This window comes from Colobus angolensis, unplaced genomic scaffold (assembly GCF_000951035.1).
Source record: "Colobus angolensis palliatus isolate OR3802 unplaced genomic scaffold, Cang.pa_1.0 Scaffold48, whole genome shotgun sequence".
Lineage (NCBI taxonomy): Eukaryota > Metazoa > Chordata > Mammalia > Primates > Cercopithecidae > Colobus > Colobus angolensis.
This window is the reverse complement of record NW_012118265.1, coordinates 13,507,784-13,524,062: the sequence shown is the minus strand read 5'-3', so window position 1 is coordinate 13,524,062 and position 16,279 is coordinate 13,507,784. Positions and strand designations below refer to the sequence as shown.

General features: G+C 41.5%; 1 protein-coding gene across 7 annotated transcripts in view; it reads right to left on the bottom strand.

Annotated features, from left to right (window-relative positions):
* LOC105523974 (schwannomin-interacting protein 1) overlaps positions 1-16,279 on the bottom strand; it is an 833,968-nt gene that overhangs the window by 32,388 nt on the left and 785,301 nt on the right. Inside the window, exon 1 of one of the 7 annotated variants that reach the window (XM_011959056.1) lies at positions 11,072-11,592. The exons of the other annotated variants lie outside the window; for them this stretch is intronic. Coding sequence (XP_011814446.1) covers positions 11,072-11,149 — 78 coding nt within the window. The 5' untranslated portion in view covers positions 11,150-11,592. Of the gene's footprint in view, positions 1-11,071; positions 11,593-16,279 lie in introns of those variants that run through there. 7 annotated transcript variants of the gene reach the window in all.

Below are 16,279 nucleotides of genomic sequence, written 5' to 3'. Positions count from 1 at the left end.
ATATAGCACCCCATTTTAGCAGGTATCAATGAAACTGCATCATACTAGGAGCTAGCATATGTGTGTGTGTGTGTGTTTGTAGTACAGTCATAAAGTGAAAGACTACTTTTATACGATTTGTGTGTGTGTGTGTGGTTTTTTTTTTTTTTTTTACAGATGTGAAAGACTGCTTTCATAGTTCTTACTTTTTGCTGGGCTAGCACAAAACCGAGCCTTAAGAAAGCAACCATAAGGTTATAGAGGGAAGCAAGAATGCCTTTTATTTCACGAACCACTTGCAACTGTACTGCTTGCAACCTTAATTAGAGCAAACCACCTTTCCGAATATGCAAGGCTGTCACTTGGGATGGTCCAGCCAAAACAGAATCACATCACTTGACACCTTTATTTAAAACAAGTTCATTTCAAATCCCCGTATCTGCCAGGCAGATTTTGTACAGTCAGTGAACCTATTTCTCAATCCATATCACAGACAAAAGAGATTCTCACCAAAGTCTTTAACAGGCAGAAGACTGTTGAGTATAGCTGAATATCCAAATATAAAATCAGTAGATAGCAACATGAATGTTAAGGATTAATGTTCAACACACGCTGGCCCAACATTAGCCTAGGGTCTAAAACAGGCTTTAAAGAAAACACTTATCCCAGGGTATGAATGTGTGAATATACCCTTGATTCCACATCTATCTTTCTTGATAAACTAGAGCTACAGATATTGGGAGAGGCCTTAAAAATATTTCCATTTACATTAATTGCAGTTCTTTACACCTGAATACTTCATTAACAGTTTAAAGAGGACTGTTTCATAATACACTCTTTCCCCCTCTCTCCTTCTCTCTCTGTCTCTGGATACCACTGAACAAATCAAGAAAAGCATAAAGAATATAAACATCACTCATAATCCCACCACTTAGAGAGAGATGATTGCTAACATCTTAGTATATTTCCTCCTAGTTTTTATCATATGTGTGCATTATTTTCCTTTTTACAAAGTTGAGATCATATTGTTTATTATATTTTCAGAATTGCCCTTGTATCACTTCAAATTCTTTAAAAACGTAATTTTAAAATCTTTTAAAAATTTTTCCTCCAGAGCAGCCAGAAAGGAATAAAAACACAATCTTTAACGGTTGCATATCATTCCATCCTATGGAGTTACCCTCTATGGTTAGCCATTTGGGTTGTGCTAAATTAAAAATAACATGGAAGTTAGCCTCTTTTTTTTTGGTGAGATGGAGTCTCGCTCTGTCACCAGGCTGGAGTGCAGTGGCACCATTTCGGCTCCCTGCAACCTTCACCTCCCAGGTTCAAGCAATTCTCCTGCCTTAGCCTCCCAAGTAGCTGGGACTATAGGTTCGCGTCACTATGCTCAGCTAAGTTTTGTATTTTTAGTAGAGACGGGGTTTCACCATGTCAGCCAGGATGGTCTCAATCTCTTGACCTGATGATCCGCCTGCCTCAGCCTCCCAAAGTGCTGGGATTACAAGCGTCAGCCACCGTGCCCGGCCAGAAATCAGCCTCTTTACATAAACGCCTGCCCACATGTCTGATTATTTCCTCAGGATTAGTTCCTGGAAGTGGAATTAGCAGATCAGCTGAGTGTGAACATTTGTTGAGGCTCTTGACACATTTTGTCACATTGCTCTCAAAAAAAGCTGTTCCAATCCACATGCCCGCCAGCAATGTAAGAGGGTGCAGCTTTCACTACATCCTGGTTAACACTGAAATTTTCACTTTAAAAAAAAAGTTTTTTAAAAAACTTGATAGGCAAAAAGTAATGTTTTTAAATTTTAATTTCTTTGATTACTACTTAGAGTAAATATTTAAATGTTTTTGTGACTGTACTTTCTTTTCTCTGAATTACTTATTCCTAGCTTTGCTTATTTTTCTACTAAGGTCTGAGAATTTTAAACATTTTATAGTACAGTATTTGTCCTTTTGAGTTTCAACTGTAAATGTTATGTAGTTAAGTCAATAGCTTGCTTCCTCTGTCATGCTGTCGGTGGCTTTTGTGCTTGGAAAACTCTTCCCAGTCCAGAGGCAAAGGATCTCACTAGATGCTGGAAGATTAAATGAGAAAACTTAGGTAAATTACTTAGCAGCTGTACCCGACCTGTGGTAATGTAAATCTGTGATAGATGGTAGCATTATGGTTCATACTCCTATTTCTGCTTTGAATATGAGGAAACTGCGGAAGATGAAAGGTTACCATACTGTTAGGCAGGAGCAGTAGGATCCAAGTCCATGCTTTCTGATCCCAGATCTTTCTGCTTTTTCACATCACTTTTCCACATGAAAGAGTAAGGTGTTCAGACTAATAATAATGGTAGGTACCATGTAGGGGATAAAATGTGGCACAAAGAGTTATGAGTCTACTTCTTCCCTGAGATGGATGTGATGTTTTCTCACAAAAAGAGAAAACACTGGCAAAGCATACATACCATGGACTACATCATAACCACAGATATCCACAATACACATATCTTTCCTTACCATCACTGCTCAATGTTAAAATGTAACAATGAGAACCTAATTTTCTTTCAGTTGCCCACATGTGTAAAATATATGTGTGTGTGGTTTCAAAGACGGTTTGTTCTCTGAGGAATTATACCTGCAAGGCAAATATGTCTGCCACCAGCCCCCTCAATCCAGCCAAGCCCAAGACGCTCCAGGGTGAGAAACAGCCAAGGGTACAGGAAAAGGAAGAGGCTCACTCAAAACACCACTGTCAGGCTGCACTTATGACAAGCAGAGCCATGTCCACTCCTAAAACAGCCATGGGAAATACCCTCATAAAACAAAAGAACAACATCGAAAATTGGTATTGCTAGCAAAAGCAAAGGGCAACTGAGGAATAGGGCTCATCACTATCAGGCAGAAAAGCTATTCAAGCCCCAGATGAAAGCAAAAATATGATTAGAAACTCACCGCTATTCAGCCCCAGGAAGTTTTTGTCCTCATCTGTCACTAAATTCCCTACTGCCACCCGCTGTGCCTGAGCAGATAAGGCTCACAATGACTTTCAATGACGCCATGCAAGCCACCATGATCTTAGAACACAGACCACTGAGCACTTGTAGACTCTGAACACCAACGCTCAGCCTTTCCTGATGTGCTCTGTTCTACTGCAATTCCCCAATCTGGACAAGAACAAAGAGGGGCATTCAAGTAATGAAATAAAAAGCAAAACGTTCCGCATGGGTAGGTATCATCTCTCTTCAAATCTAATATGTCCCCAGGACCTTTCCACACTTTTTTTCTGGCATATGGCATGACCCCATCCCTTACACACCAAGATCACTCCTGCATCCCCTCCCCAGGTTCTGCCTTCCTGTCTCTGGCCCAGCCCACCTTACTAGCAGCATTGTGATGTCTCTGAATCAAGAAGCCTTCAGCATGCTAAGCCACATGTAAATTTACAAGTGGAAATTTGGGTGTTTTCTGCATTTTCAAAATCTATTTAATTGACAAACTGTATTTTTTGTGGGAAAATCGGCGGGGGGGCCTCTAGGGTTCTCAGGAACACACTTCAGGAAATAACATCCTAAACCTGAACCTAAAGCCATCTGGTGCTTAGGACACAACAAGCAGCTGCTTCCTTCTGAGTCCTGCACAGATGATAAAACCCACAGAGGCGGAAAGGGCCTGTCAGACCAAGAGGAAAGGGCTCCTCAAACTCCCCTGAGGACGAATGGATTTAAGGAAACCTGGCCTAGGGAATCAGGGGATCCAGTAGATGAGAAAGGCACAGAGGTGGGAATAAAAGCAGATGTAAGATTTGGAGCAGGAACAGTTGTAGGCCTGGACAAGATTCAGTTGTGGGAAGGAGGAGTGGGAGAAAGAAAAGTGTTTCCCCCAATTTCCTGTCTTTCTGCTCTTCCCTGGATTGAGCTTCCCCTCCTCCCAGATGCATTTATTTCTCACTTTTCACTCTTTGCCATGGGAACTGAAATAGACTTTTAAAAATTATTGGATGTACTTGTTTTATAATGCTCACTGTCTCAGTACTAATTCACTAATAACCCCTACAGATACCACGTCTAGCACGCTCTTTTTCACACTGCTAAGTTGTTACCTGGTGCAATGCTTCTCAGGCTTCAGGGTACTTATGAGTCACCTCAAGATCTTGCTAAGATGCATGTTCTAAATCAGAGACAGGGCCGGGGACTCTGCGTTTCTAATAAGCCCCAGGAATTGCAAAAGGTTAGAGGTTTTGCAGGAGATCTTCTCTAAGGTTAAGAAGCCTCACAGGCCTTGACTGCTCTTTCTCTGTCTTCTACACTGGTGTTACCTGCAGGCCTCAGGAAATGCTTGCTAAAGCAATGAAGTAAATACTTGCCACCAATGGTAAAAAGGTAAAAACGTTTTTTGCCATTGACAAAAAACTTCCTAAGGATTACAGGCTGTATCATCCCAGAAGCTGATGAATACACTGGTCCCCCATGGCCCAGAAAGGAACTCAGGATGCCAGGGTTTGCTGGGACACTGGTCGGCCAAGTGGAGACCAGGGAGGAGCACGCATGTGTGCACGCACAGACACACACACGCACACACACACACACACACACACACACACCCTCTCTGTCACACATTTCTTTAAGCCAATAGCTCTCAAACTTGATTGACTGTGCAAGAGGATTACCTGGAGGGCTTGTAAATACAGTCTATTTTTCTTTTTCAAGAAAGTCTGGGGTGGAGGTGAGAATGTGCATTTCTAACAAGTTCCCAGATGCTGCTGATGATGCTAGCATAGGCACTTTGAGAACCACAGCTTTAAACAAATTGAGCAGATCAAGTAGCTAGATGAAACACAGGGTTGGTTCTTCTGTAATTGAGCATACATCTGTTCCATGTGGCATGGCCAGACTCTGGAGCCAGGTGGATTTCATTTGTAGCAGCCTGGCCTCTGCCAAGGCCTTACCAGGATGCTTGTTTTGAAGCAATTAATGATCCCCTTGCTTCAGTGCAATCTATTGCCTAGTGATATCTGGCATCATCACCATTAGCAGCATCCGCCAGGGAACGTAACTGGGATTCTGAAGCTCTCTGTGGAAAAGTACTCTTCCTTTAGGAAAGTGGTAGTCGCTCTTCTTTCTTTCCCCAGCTTGAAAGACAGCTTTATTCTAACATTTATAGGCAGCATTACAGTGTGAGGAGTCTGAAGCTCTTAAACATTACGAACCAGAAGTATAGAACTTGTTTGTTATGTAAATGTTATTAATTTTCTTTGAAACGAAAAGGCCAAAAGAAAACCAAAATATACTAACAGTACTTTCTAATTATTTTCTCACTGAGACAAACCATGAATTTGTCACTAGACCAGAATATAAAAACAGCATTCCACAAGAAAAGAAATTGTATGCTGTTGAATGTCAACTGTATAAATTCTTGCACCATGCAGGTTATTTTAAATTCTTGAATCTTATTTTATCCCCTGGGTAGTGCTTTTTAATTGGTAGTGGAAATATAAGTTAAGAAATAGTATCTTTCAATTGCATCACTGAATGGATAGTAAGTCAGGACACTTTCTTTTCATTGTGTGTTTCTGACATTTTCCATTTCAGTCACTTACACCAAACATCCAGAAAGGTCAAGATGAGCTGCCAAATACAGGTTTCCCGAAAAGCTGTTGAAATTTCTTATTTTTGCATCCTTGTACTAACCTGCCTAAACACATTTCCTTAAATAAGTGATAGCCTGGGCTGCCGGGCAACGTTAAGGCTTTTGGGCGTAAACTGCTCAGGACCCGTACCCATGAGAGAGCTGGCCTCGGATATCTAAAGCCCAGGATGGGGACCCAAGGGGAAGGACTCTGGGGCCCTGTGTCTTCTGACACCTATTTTACTTGAGTATTGGCTGACATCAAAAGAACTCGGATGCCAGTCCAGAGAATGCAGATATTTATTTACAATTAGTCTAACTATGAGGATGGTTTTGCCCAGTGTTGACTGTATTCCTTCTTATGCTATAGGGAAGTGACATACACAGAAGCAGGCAGATAGAAGTGCCACTGCACAAGAGTCCATAGCACTTGAATATTTTGATTGTGAAGGTAAGCAAAGGTATTTAACCAACACCTATGGTAAAGTTCAGTAGCCACTTAGAATGGGAACCTTGCTGAAAGTAAAGGAGTCTAAGGTGCAGTCTACAAAGATGGCTACTGTAGAGAAGGTGTTTCAACATTAACTCCTCAAGGGATACGGTGGAAAACGAAATGATTGTCCTCCCCTGTGAGCACCATATCCAAAACACAAACTGCTGGGAATGAACCTGAGCTCATTCTACTTCTCACATGATTGCCTACCAGAGACTACTTTTTAGCCCAAGACAGTGTTATCTGGCAAACCTATTTTTAACAGGTGCCATTTTAGAAGCCTGGAAACCCATCACAGTCATTTAGTATCACTGTCAGGAACACAACAGTCCCAAACACTTACTGCGTGGTTATGAAACAGCCAAGCCTTAATCAGCAGCCAGGAAGCTGGTGTCCTCAACTTTCTGTGTCAGAATGGACCTAGGATCCCAGGGGAGGTGGACACAGACTCATGGCCAGAAAGAAGGTGGGGAGGAGGATTTAGAGTCAAGAAGACCCTGCTTAACATGTTGACTCTGACATGACTACGAGTTACTGAGACTCTTTGAGCCTCAGTTTCTTCTTCTGCAAAAAGAAATAATACCTATTTTTAGGTTATTTTAATAATTAAATGAAATACTATATAGAAAGTGCTTGGCACTGTGCCTGGCACAGAGAGAAAATTTGTAAAGTAGTAGCTGTTATTAATATTAAAAGGAAGGGGTGGGGAAGGTAGTGAGAAGAATGGAGAAAGGGAGAAAAAAGGAGCCTGAAAATCTGGAACAGGTCCATTTATAAATACATAAAGTGAATTAGTGGTTGTCAGAGGCTGAGAGAAGAAAGGATTTGGGAGTGACTCCTGATGGGTACAGGGTTTCTTTGTGGGGTGATGAAAAATTCTGGAATTAGACGATGGTGTGCACAGCCTTATGAATATACTAAAAACCATCAAAGTGTACACTTTAAAATGGTGGCTTTTATGTATGTGAATTATATCTCAAATTTTTAAAAATCCATACACATACACGAAAATGAGGAGAACTGGAAGCCTAAGTAAACTAGCGAGGAGAAGGGAAAGAGACAAAGTAGAGAATGTTGCAGAAGATGACCATGACATGGAAAGGGGCGTGTGTGTGCATATGTGTGTTCACGTTTGTGCGCATGTGTGTGTGAGAACAAGAATACATTTAACACACTTGCATTTCACTGGAAATTCTAGTTACCTGAAACAACCCATTCCCTGACCAGGCTGGCTAACCGAGCTGTGCCAACAGGGTGATATGATAAGAAACCTGAACCACGAGCCAGGGAGCTTTACATTTATAATATCTAAGACCGATCAGGCTAATTCTTTCCTTTTAAGAAAAGGAGACCCTGGCCCACAAAGCGGAAGAGATTTTTCCCAGGTGGCTGAGGTGGGGCTAGGTCCCAGGCTTCGGTAACTTAACATGGTTCTTCAGGCGTATTCAGCCCTCATAGGCAAGAAAACGTGAGGGTTAATGGAGGTCGACGGCTGCTTTTCCTCAGTAATTGTGTGGGGAGGGCAGAGCGCTTGTCTGGAATGGCAGCTGGCATTCTGTGTTCCTGTTTATTGCAGTTTATCTCAAGCAGTCATTGCCATTCACCTTTTAAAAAAAACATGAGGCGCAGCTGTGGCTTCACTTTAAATATTGTTCCTTCCAGCCTTTTAATTTTTTCACAGGGTCCTCCCTAATCTTTCACCATAATTGGATGCACAACACTCGAGATGGCACCCCTGAGGAACAAAGCGAAGCGAGCGGCTGGCCCAGCCCTGGGCCCACTCACCGCCCTGCTGTCAGCTCCCTGATTCTGTGCATAGTGGCCTAGGAACAGAAGGCAATACCAGCTTCCCTGCATTTTCTCTGCTCTGGGACAAAGTTGGAGCCAGTCTTCTGCCATATTCTATATTAAATTTTCCCGATTTCCTTTTCTCTCTCTCCATTAGTGTCATTTAGATCTTTCCCTGCCCCAAGAATGTACACATGAACAACTCTCATGTTTAAGGTACACATTCCTGGGGCAGGAAAAGATCTAAATGGCTGTACACTTTAGAAGTCCACACCAGCTATCTGGACACTCCAGGCAGCATCAGTTCCATGTGGTTTGCTCCTTTATGTGCCTCCCACATTGGGGCTGTCAGCTTCTGGAGGGAAAGCTCAGTCCCCCTTTGGTGATCCTAGCGCCACGCACAGTGCCAGGAACATGAGAGGGCTCTCGGTAGGTGATGGTGGAATGGATGAGGACACTGACTTAGATGCTGCGTACCATGTTGGTCCTGAAGACAATCAGCTCTGTGGTTCTTTATCAGGGGATCAGAAGTTGCTCACAGCAGGGCAGGGAAATAATGGGCTGAACGCATACACCTCGGATTCTGCTAAGGTCTGCACTTTTCTTCTTAAACACTAAGATCTGTTTTCTGTTGAGTGCAGTTTTACTATTACTACTGAATAAACCAGAGGTCCTTAATGAAACATTTTTCTTACAATCAAAACCTTCCCCACGGAAAAGGAACAGATGCATAATCTTTTTCTTCCTTTGCTTTGGTGGAATCTAATTTTAGTCATCAGAAAGTGACCTTTCCCCCTGAAGGCTGTTTGTCTGACTTCAAAACAACTCTGTAAAATAATCCCTATACACATGTGGTATTTATTAGTGTGACTGGTTCAGGGAATTCTATGGTACCTAAGCAGGGGTGTATCAAATTTTTAATTGTTTTTGACAACTGACCTCAAAATGGGGTGAAAGTACCACAGGAGATAAAAAAAAAATTACAACTTTTACTTATATTTATATTTTAAACATTTTATTCTTTAAAATGTCTATTTGTATATATATCTTTTGTATATACATATTATATTTTATAGTAGTCGGTGCTATTTCTGAATAAAATGTATGTATATTACAGGCATGGACTCAAAACCATCTTACTGATGAATGCAAGGTCAAAAAAGTCTGCAGAGCCCCACTTTATGGCATCTAATTTAATTTTCTACTTAGCCAACAAAACAGCAAAAATACTTGAGAAAAAAATTAGAAAAGGAAGATTCTAATCAGGGAAAGTCATTTTTATAGTAGGTAACTATTTTCTTATTCTTCATATTTTTAAAAAAGCATATGTTGCCCTGTTTCACTAGAAGCTCAGTAAAATTATAAAGAGTGGGATTAAAGAAGGATAATTATAATGGAATCTTCATAATAATCATGATACACATAAAAATTTGAAAGCACTTTGCCTGAGAAAGGTATTTAAAAGGCTGGAATGAGAAGTGAACAATCCTCATGTTTAAGGTCCGGAACACAATGAACTGATCTCTGAGCACTCCACACATCTAGAAGTTTTATCTCGCAGTTTTTTTGTACTAACCTATCAGATGCTGAAATCATATGCGGCATTCTACTGCCTTTGTTAGATAATGGGTTACACAGTATAATTCTGTTTTGTTGTTGTTGATGTTTTAAAGCTCTTTGAGCCTTACATGTCTGTAGCTTTAGTCAGCCCTGTCTCAGGTTGCTGGTGTATCATTGCTCACTTATTCCAGGCATCTGGGTTCTCTCTCTAAGTAGAAGAAAACTACAGTGGTGATGACTTCATTGTTAATGCATTAATAATGGTATGTCTTTCATTTTTCCTAAGTGCAAAGTGACCTATACTTTTCTATTCGAGAAATAGTTTGACAAAGCAAACCATGACCAGTTCTTTGACACTGAAAACAGCAGAAGTATGGGATAGCTACACTTGTTCTGCAGAGTTGGATAAGCAATCTGACTCTTACGGCAGAGTGTCCCAAGCATCTTTTGCACACCACTTCCGGTAGAAGCGGACAGCTGAGAAGTGTTACGGTTATAAGACTCAGCGAACTATCACCTTGGGTTCTCATTCCTGTCTTGGGGATCACAACGGATGAAAAACACAAAGGGCAACATGGCAGGTCACTGAAACCTCTTTTACATATTTAAGTTTCAGCTTCTGGAGAAAGAACATAAGCTGTTGTGAACTGCTCTAGGAAGTACAGAATATACTTAAAACAGTTCCCACACTCTCACACACACACACACGTATGTATATAAGACATAAACTACTATATTTTACATTACTATATGTAGGGCTCTATCATGACAGAAGCTTCTTTCTATGATCTCACTCCAGGGAAAAAAGTTAGTGATGTATTTGATCAAATTAAAAATCAAGTAGCAAGTTTTACTGTTCTATCATTAACTGATATTTGCCTCTGAGGTAAAGAGGTCTTCATTTTCAGGCCCATGATGCAAGAGCTTTTATTCTTCACGTTATGCCATGTTGTGAACTACACTTGACTTATGGCAAATAATGAAGAGGGAAGGACATAGTGTGTGTTTTAGGCTTCTGTGGACAGATAAGCATATACTTGCAGCTTAATTTCATGACCTCACCCATATAACTAAAGCTATTTTTACTCGGGCTTATGATTACCAGAACATTACCATATAAAACATTCTTAAAATATACTTACTGACTTTTGAAAAAAAGGCAGGCAAAAGATGAACAGATACTGTATCAATTTTTAAAACCCCAAACATGTTAACTAAAACTTGATATTTTTCATTGTCAATAAAATCAAACAAAAAATTGGAAAAATAGGTTAAACATTCTAGTAATTATTTTTTGTCAGAGAGCTGTAAATATGTCAGTAATTTTTTAAAAATTCCTTCACATAAAAAGCCTGCCTAGCAGTTAAATGCATAACAGAATTTTTTCAACTTCAGAGTAACAACATGTGTGTTTTAGTTACTGCTGTAACATATTAATGAATATAAGCTGGGAAAAGCAGAAAGAACTTTCCTAGTTTAATGCATCTGATTCTGTGCATTTAGTTTTTCCTGACTATATTATGGCAATAGCCACTGAATGTGGAATTTGGCCACTCCTCAAGGGTGATCTTTCTTCCAGTTAGAAAAATGGTCCAATTGTTTATAAACAAAAGAGCTCTCCCCCCTTACCTTTTTATAATTCCCCTCCATATCCAATGAGGATTCTTGACTGATGATGTCATCCATTCCATCACTGTCCAAATTCATCCTTTAACTCTTTAGAATTTCACTTAAGAAATAACCTCCCATGAATTCTGATAGGCTGATATGCCAATTGCCCAGTTCCCTGGTTACTGCTCATGCTGACATGGAGAGCTGGCTAAGAGGCTGTGCCCGGCCCTGTGTGTTCTTGCCCTGCTCTGCCCCACAGACACCGCCCCGCCCAGCCTCCCCGGCCTTTCCTTGCTCTGGCACTGGGCAGCTGCTGTTCTCTGAGGCTCACTCTGCCCCTGACACTTGGCTTGCTGACTCCGGCCTTCCAACCATCTGCTGTCACCTTCCCCTGAATGATCCCGCCCCAATTCCTCTCCACAGCACCTTTCCTGTTCCCAAGAAAGGAAAAGAGAGGCACTCAGCTTCAGCCCTGCTGATTCAACTCCCCTGTACAGCGCCGAGTGTGGACTGGAGCTCTGTGAGGAAACTAGCAATCTGAACCAGGGGTAGATTGTGTGGGATAAAAATAGATGTGAAAACTTCCAGCCCAGCCGACTTCACTACTGAGTTAAAAGCTGGGTATCCCATGACAAAACGAAAACAGTATAATTTAAAGGTTGACCTGTAACACAGATGTTTGCTTTTTTCCCCCTAAACTGATCATTTCTTAAAATCACGTGTAAAAGTCTCATCTGGTTGGATCTCCAGGACGAGACTGAAACTCACTTCCAACACAGAGGCGGCCCTTTCTGCCCAGGAGCAGTGCTTTGTTCTATTAATATAGGCAACAGAAAAAGATCCATCAACTTTTCTTTAAAATTCAACCAGTGGCGGGCTTTTTCACAAAAGCAAATGTTCTTTTCTGCTGCTCTCTTTACACTTTTCCCATGGCTTCTGGTTTTGTTTACAGGCTTTACTAAAGAGAGGGAAAAGGCCCACAGCTGGAGGATGTTTTGGTGCAAGACGCAGACAAGCAGAAGTGCACACACAAACACCCGCTCATCAGGATCAGCTTACTACTGTCATAAACTACAAATTATGCCCACTATTTATTTCCAAAAAATAAAGCTACTGTTTGCAGGAGAAATAGGTCAGAAAATAATTCAAAGGGCAAGACTTCATTTAGCAACACCATCTTACACTGTGACAAGCTTAGATAGAAAGCAGCAAGTATATTAGTCAATAAATTTTCCAATATAGATTCTTGTGCAACCACAACACTGTTAAGAACAGAGTTCTAAAAGCAAAAAGGCCATTCAAGATAACCTTTTGGCATCTGAACCTCTGCTGACATGCTCACCTTCAGTGTCTACTTATTTCTCTCCACATTTTAAAAAATTCAATTTGTAGAAGACTTGTGGCATAAATGTGTCTCAAGGTAGTTTATAATAGCCCTACTGCTATAAAGGAAATACTTCCCTCTGTAGTCCCGAGCCAAAGTGAAATCTTCCCTTTACTCCATTCTCATTGCCCCACCTCAGTTCCGAAAAGAATTAATTGCATGTTTGTCAGATGTTACAATAACAAGCTGTCTCTCATGAACCACATCTGCATTTGGGCAGGGTTTTCTCTGGAAGAGTTCTCCCTTGTCTTACTCTCCTCCAAACCCCAGGACCCTCACTTCAGATGGGGGTCCTGCTGTCTGCATGCAGTCAGCCCAGAATGCTTCCCGGGGCTGTGGCAATGCTGGCCACAGAATGCTGCTCCCAGTGCCCAGTGCAGGCACTCAAAATACAGGAGAATTCACCAAGGCTGAGACTTTGGGGTTAAAGTACGTTCTTGTTTGAAGGACCCTGTGTATGTTAAATCCTGCCAAAGGAGGTTAGTTAAAATGAAGGAAGCATGCATCTTCTTACCTGGCATATATTAACATAACAATAGCTACCCTTTATTGAGGGAGGCGTTGCTATGTGCCAGGCACTTTATATGCACCTCCTACATATGTCTTTACTCCTCTCAATAATCTTTTGGAGTAGATATTACTATCAGTTGTGTTTCACAGCAAGATGAAAGGGCTCTGTGAGGTTAAGGAAGATGAACATGGGCTCTCTGCCTCTGCGGCTCACACTCTAAATGGGTGTGCCAGACCATCCCACACTGGCCGCCTCTGCAAGAAATAATTGTGCCCAATAAAATAATCAAGTATAGCTTTTATTTATTTATTTATTTATTTATTGAGACAGGGTCTTGCTCTGTTGCCCAGGCTGGAGTGCAGTGGCATGATCATGGCTCACTGCCACCTTGACCTCCCAGGGTCAAGTGATACTCCCATCTCAGCTTTCTGAGTAGCTGGGACTATAGGTGTGCACCACTATGCATGGATAATTTTTAAACTTTTTTGTAGGGACAGGATCTCACTATGTTGCCCAGGCTGGTCTTGAGCTCCTGGGCTCAGGTGATCCTCCTATCTCGGCCTCCCAAAGTATTGAGATTACAGGTGTGAAGCACCACGCCCATCCAAGTGTAGCTTTTAAAGATTAGAGTTCAACACAGACAAATCTAGCAGAGCTCCAGATATATGGTTTGGATCTGTGTCCTCACCAAAATCTCAGGTTCAATTGTAATCACCAATGTTGGAGGTAGGGCCTGGTGGGAGGTGATTGGATCATGGGGGTGGTTTCTAATGGTTTAGCACCATCCCCCAATGCTGCTCTGGTGATAAGAGTTCTCATGAGATCTGGTTGTTTAAAAGTGTGTAGCACCTCTCCCCTCTTTCCCTTCCTCCTGCTCTGGCCATGTGAAGATGTGCCTGCTTCCCTTTCACCTTCTGCTGTGATTCTAAGTTTCCTGAGGCCTCCCCATGCTTCCTGTACTGCCAGCAGAACCATGAGCCAATTAAACCTCTTTTATTTATAAATTACCCAGTCTCAGGTATTTCCTTTTTTTTTTTTTGAGATGGAATCTCCAGCCTGGAGTGCCCTGGCACAATCTCGGCTCACTGCAACATCTGCCTCCCAGGTTCAAGCGATTCTCCCACTTCGCCTCTCAAGTAGCTGAGATTACAGGTGCCCACCACCACACCCAGCTAATTTTTGTATTTTTAATAGAAACGGGGCTTCACCATGTTGACTAGGCTGGTCTCGAACTCCTGACCTCAGGTGATCCACCCGCCTCAGCCTCCCAAAATGCTGCAATTACAGGCATGAGCCACCACGCCTGGCCAGGTATTTCTTTATAGCAGTGTAAGAATGGACTAATACAGCTCCCTGTATAACAATATCAAGACTGAATCAACATTTTCCAAATCATACATCTGGAACACCCAGCATGTATTGTCGCATATCTCTTCCTGATGAAGCCTCAAGAAATGAAAAGGAAGCTACTTCACTAATGTTAGGACCTAGTACGCTATATAATGAATTTTCCTTTCCAGTTTACCTGGTGTCTTTTAGCACCACCGTTGCTTCTTTCCAACAGCCACTGTGGTTTCAAGCTCTTTTCTAAGGGGACAGGGATTTGTGTTTATTCATCTTGTTTACCCCATAGCATGTAGAACACTGCCTTGCACACGATAAGCGCACAATGAAGAGCTGTTGACTAAGTACGTGAACAGAGGAAATAGGACCGCGCTGCTTAAAATGTTTCCTCTAAATGCTGTCCACAGTAGGAAACATTAATAGTGCTTTTCAACTGAAATCTTCTGTGGAACTCACATATGTTCAAAAGGAAAAAAGGGTCTGCTTTGATTGAATGAGGAGGGCTACCACGCCCCACCTGGATGCTCTATTCTCCTATTATCCCAGCCCCAGCACAGCCTCTCAGGAAAGCTCTGTGGAAAGGAAGCCCTAGGACCCTGCAGACCCCACTCACTCTGCAGACCAGAGTTTGAAAAGCTCTAAAGACCGTAAAAATGGCTTTCACAGTAGCAGCAAAGCAGTATTCTGCTCCTGGCTCCATGACTGTACTGATTTCCAGACCTCAGTCCACTCCACTTGGGGTTCAGCTGCTAGGTGAATTCATTCTTATCTGGGTTAATATCCTAGTCCACTTAGCAACCTACAATCGATAGCTAATATGGATGAAATTATAAAAATTTAGAGGCTGCAAGACTCAGTAAGATACATAAAATGATATGCCTAATTACTAATATCTTTTTACTTTAATTTTAAAAGAGTGGGCTTAAATATACAATTAAAATGAGAAAAACTGAACTCTTATGATTACATATATATACATACAAATTAATATATTTGTACTAGTAATATAGTAATGATATGCATACATATGTATATACACATACATTGATAATATATTATCTTTTGGAGAAAGGCACCTCAAAATTCAAGATGGAAATTTCCCAACAAAACAACAGCAACAAGGAATAGTACTGAGAATACTAAAAGACCATTCCACTCCTCTATCTGCTAGCTCCTTTTTTGTCATAAATGATTCTCTAACAAGCACTATACAGAGACAAGTAATAGAACATCTGCTCCTGAAACATGAATGCAACAGGTTGAGGGCAGTTCTCAGTGGTGGTGACATCACTGTGCACCCTCCCTAAAGAAGCTCAGCACATAGATAGGCTCACAGCCCAAACCCTTTCCAGATCGAGCTGTGCCACCATTTTCAGGATAGCTTATGCCAGCTTAAAATATATGAGAGTTTCCTATTATGTGTGGCATCACTGATCTGTGAAACTTTCTAGAGTTTTGCTACTCAAAGTGTGTTCTCTAACCAGATTATCAACAGCACTGGGAGCTTTCTAGAAATGTAAGCCCTCCAGTCCCACTCCAGAACCACTGAATCAGAAATTGCATTTTAAAAAAAAGAGATCCCTAGGATTTTTGAATATACTTTAAAGTGTAGAAGGGTTGCTCTAGAACTTGCAAAAAAAAAAAAAAAATCATTATAAGCCATTATCCCTCTATTTCAAACCACATTTCCAGGCAGGGTGGCAAGACCTTGACACATGCTTGGGATCAACACTGTAATTAATTTCACTTCCATGTGGTCCAAATGAATACAGGAAAGGAAAACACAAAACCAAACACCACTGTGGCAGAGACTTGAGCTGAAAGTAATGCCTGATGGTTTGGCAGTAGCTTGTAAATGGGAAGACAGCCACTCCTATCTTTCCATGGGGATGGTCTCTGGTACCTCTTCTGCTCCTGCCCTCTCTAGAATGAACTGTCCACGCATAAGATGGGCCCAGTTACCAGTGCTCTCCCTTAGAAAACCTAC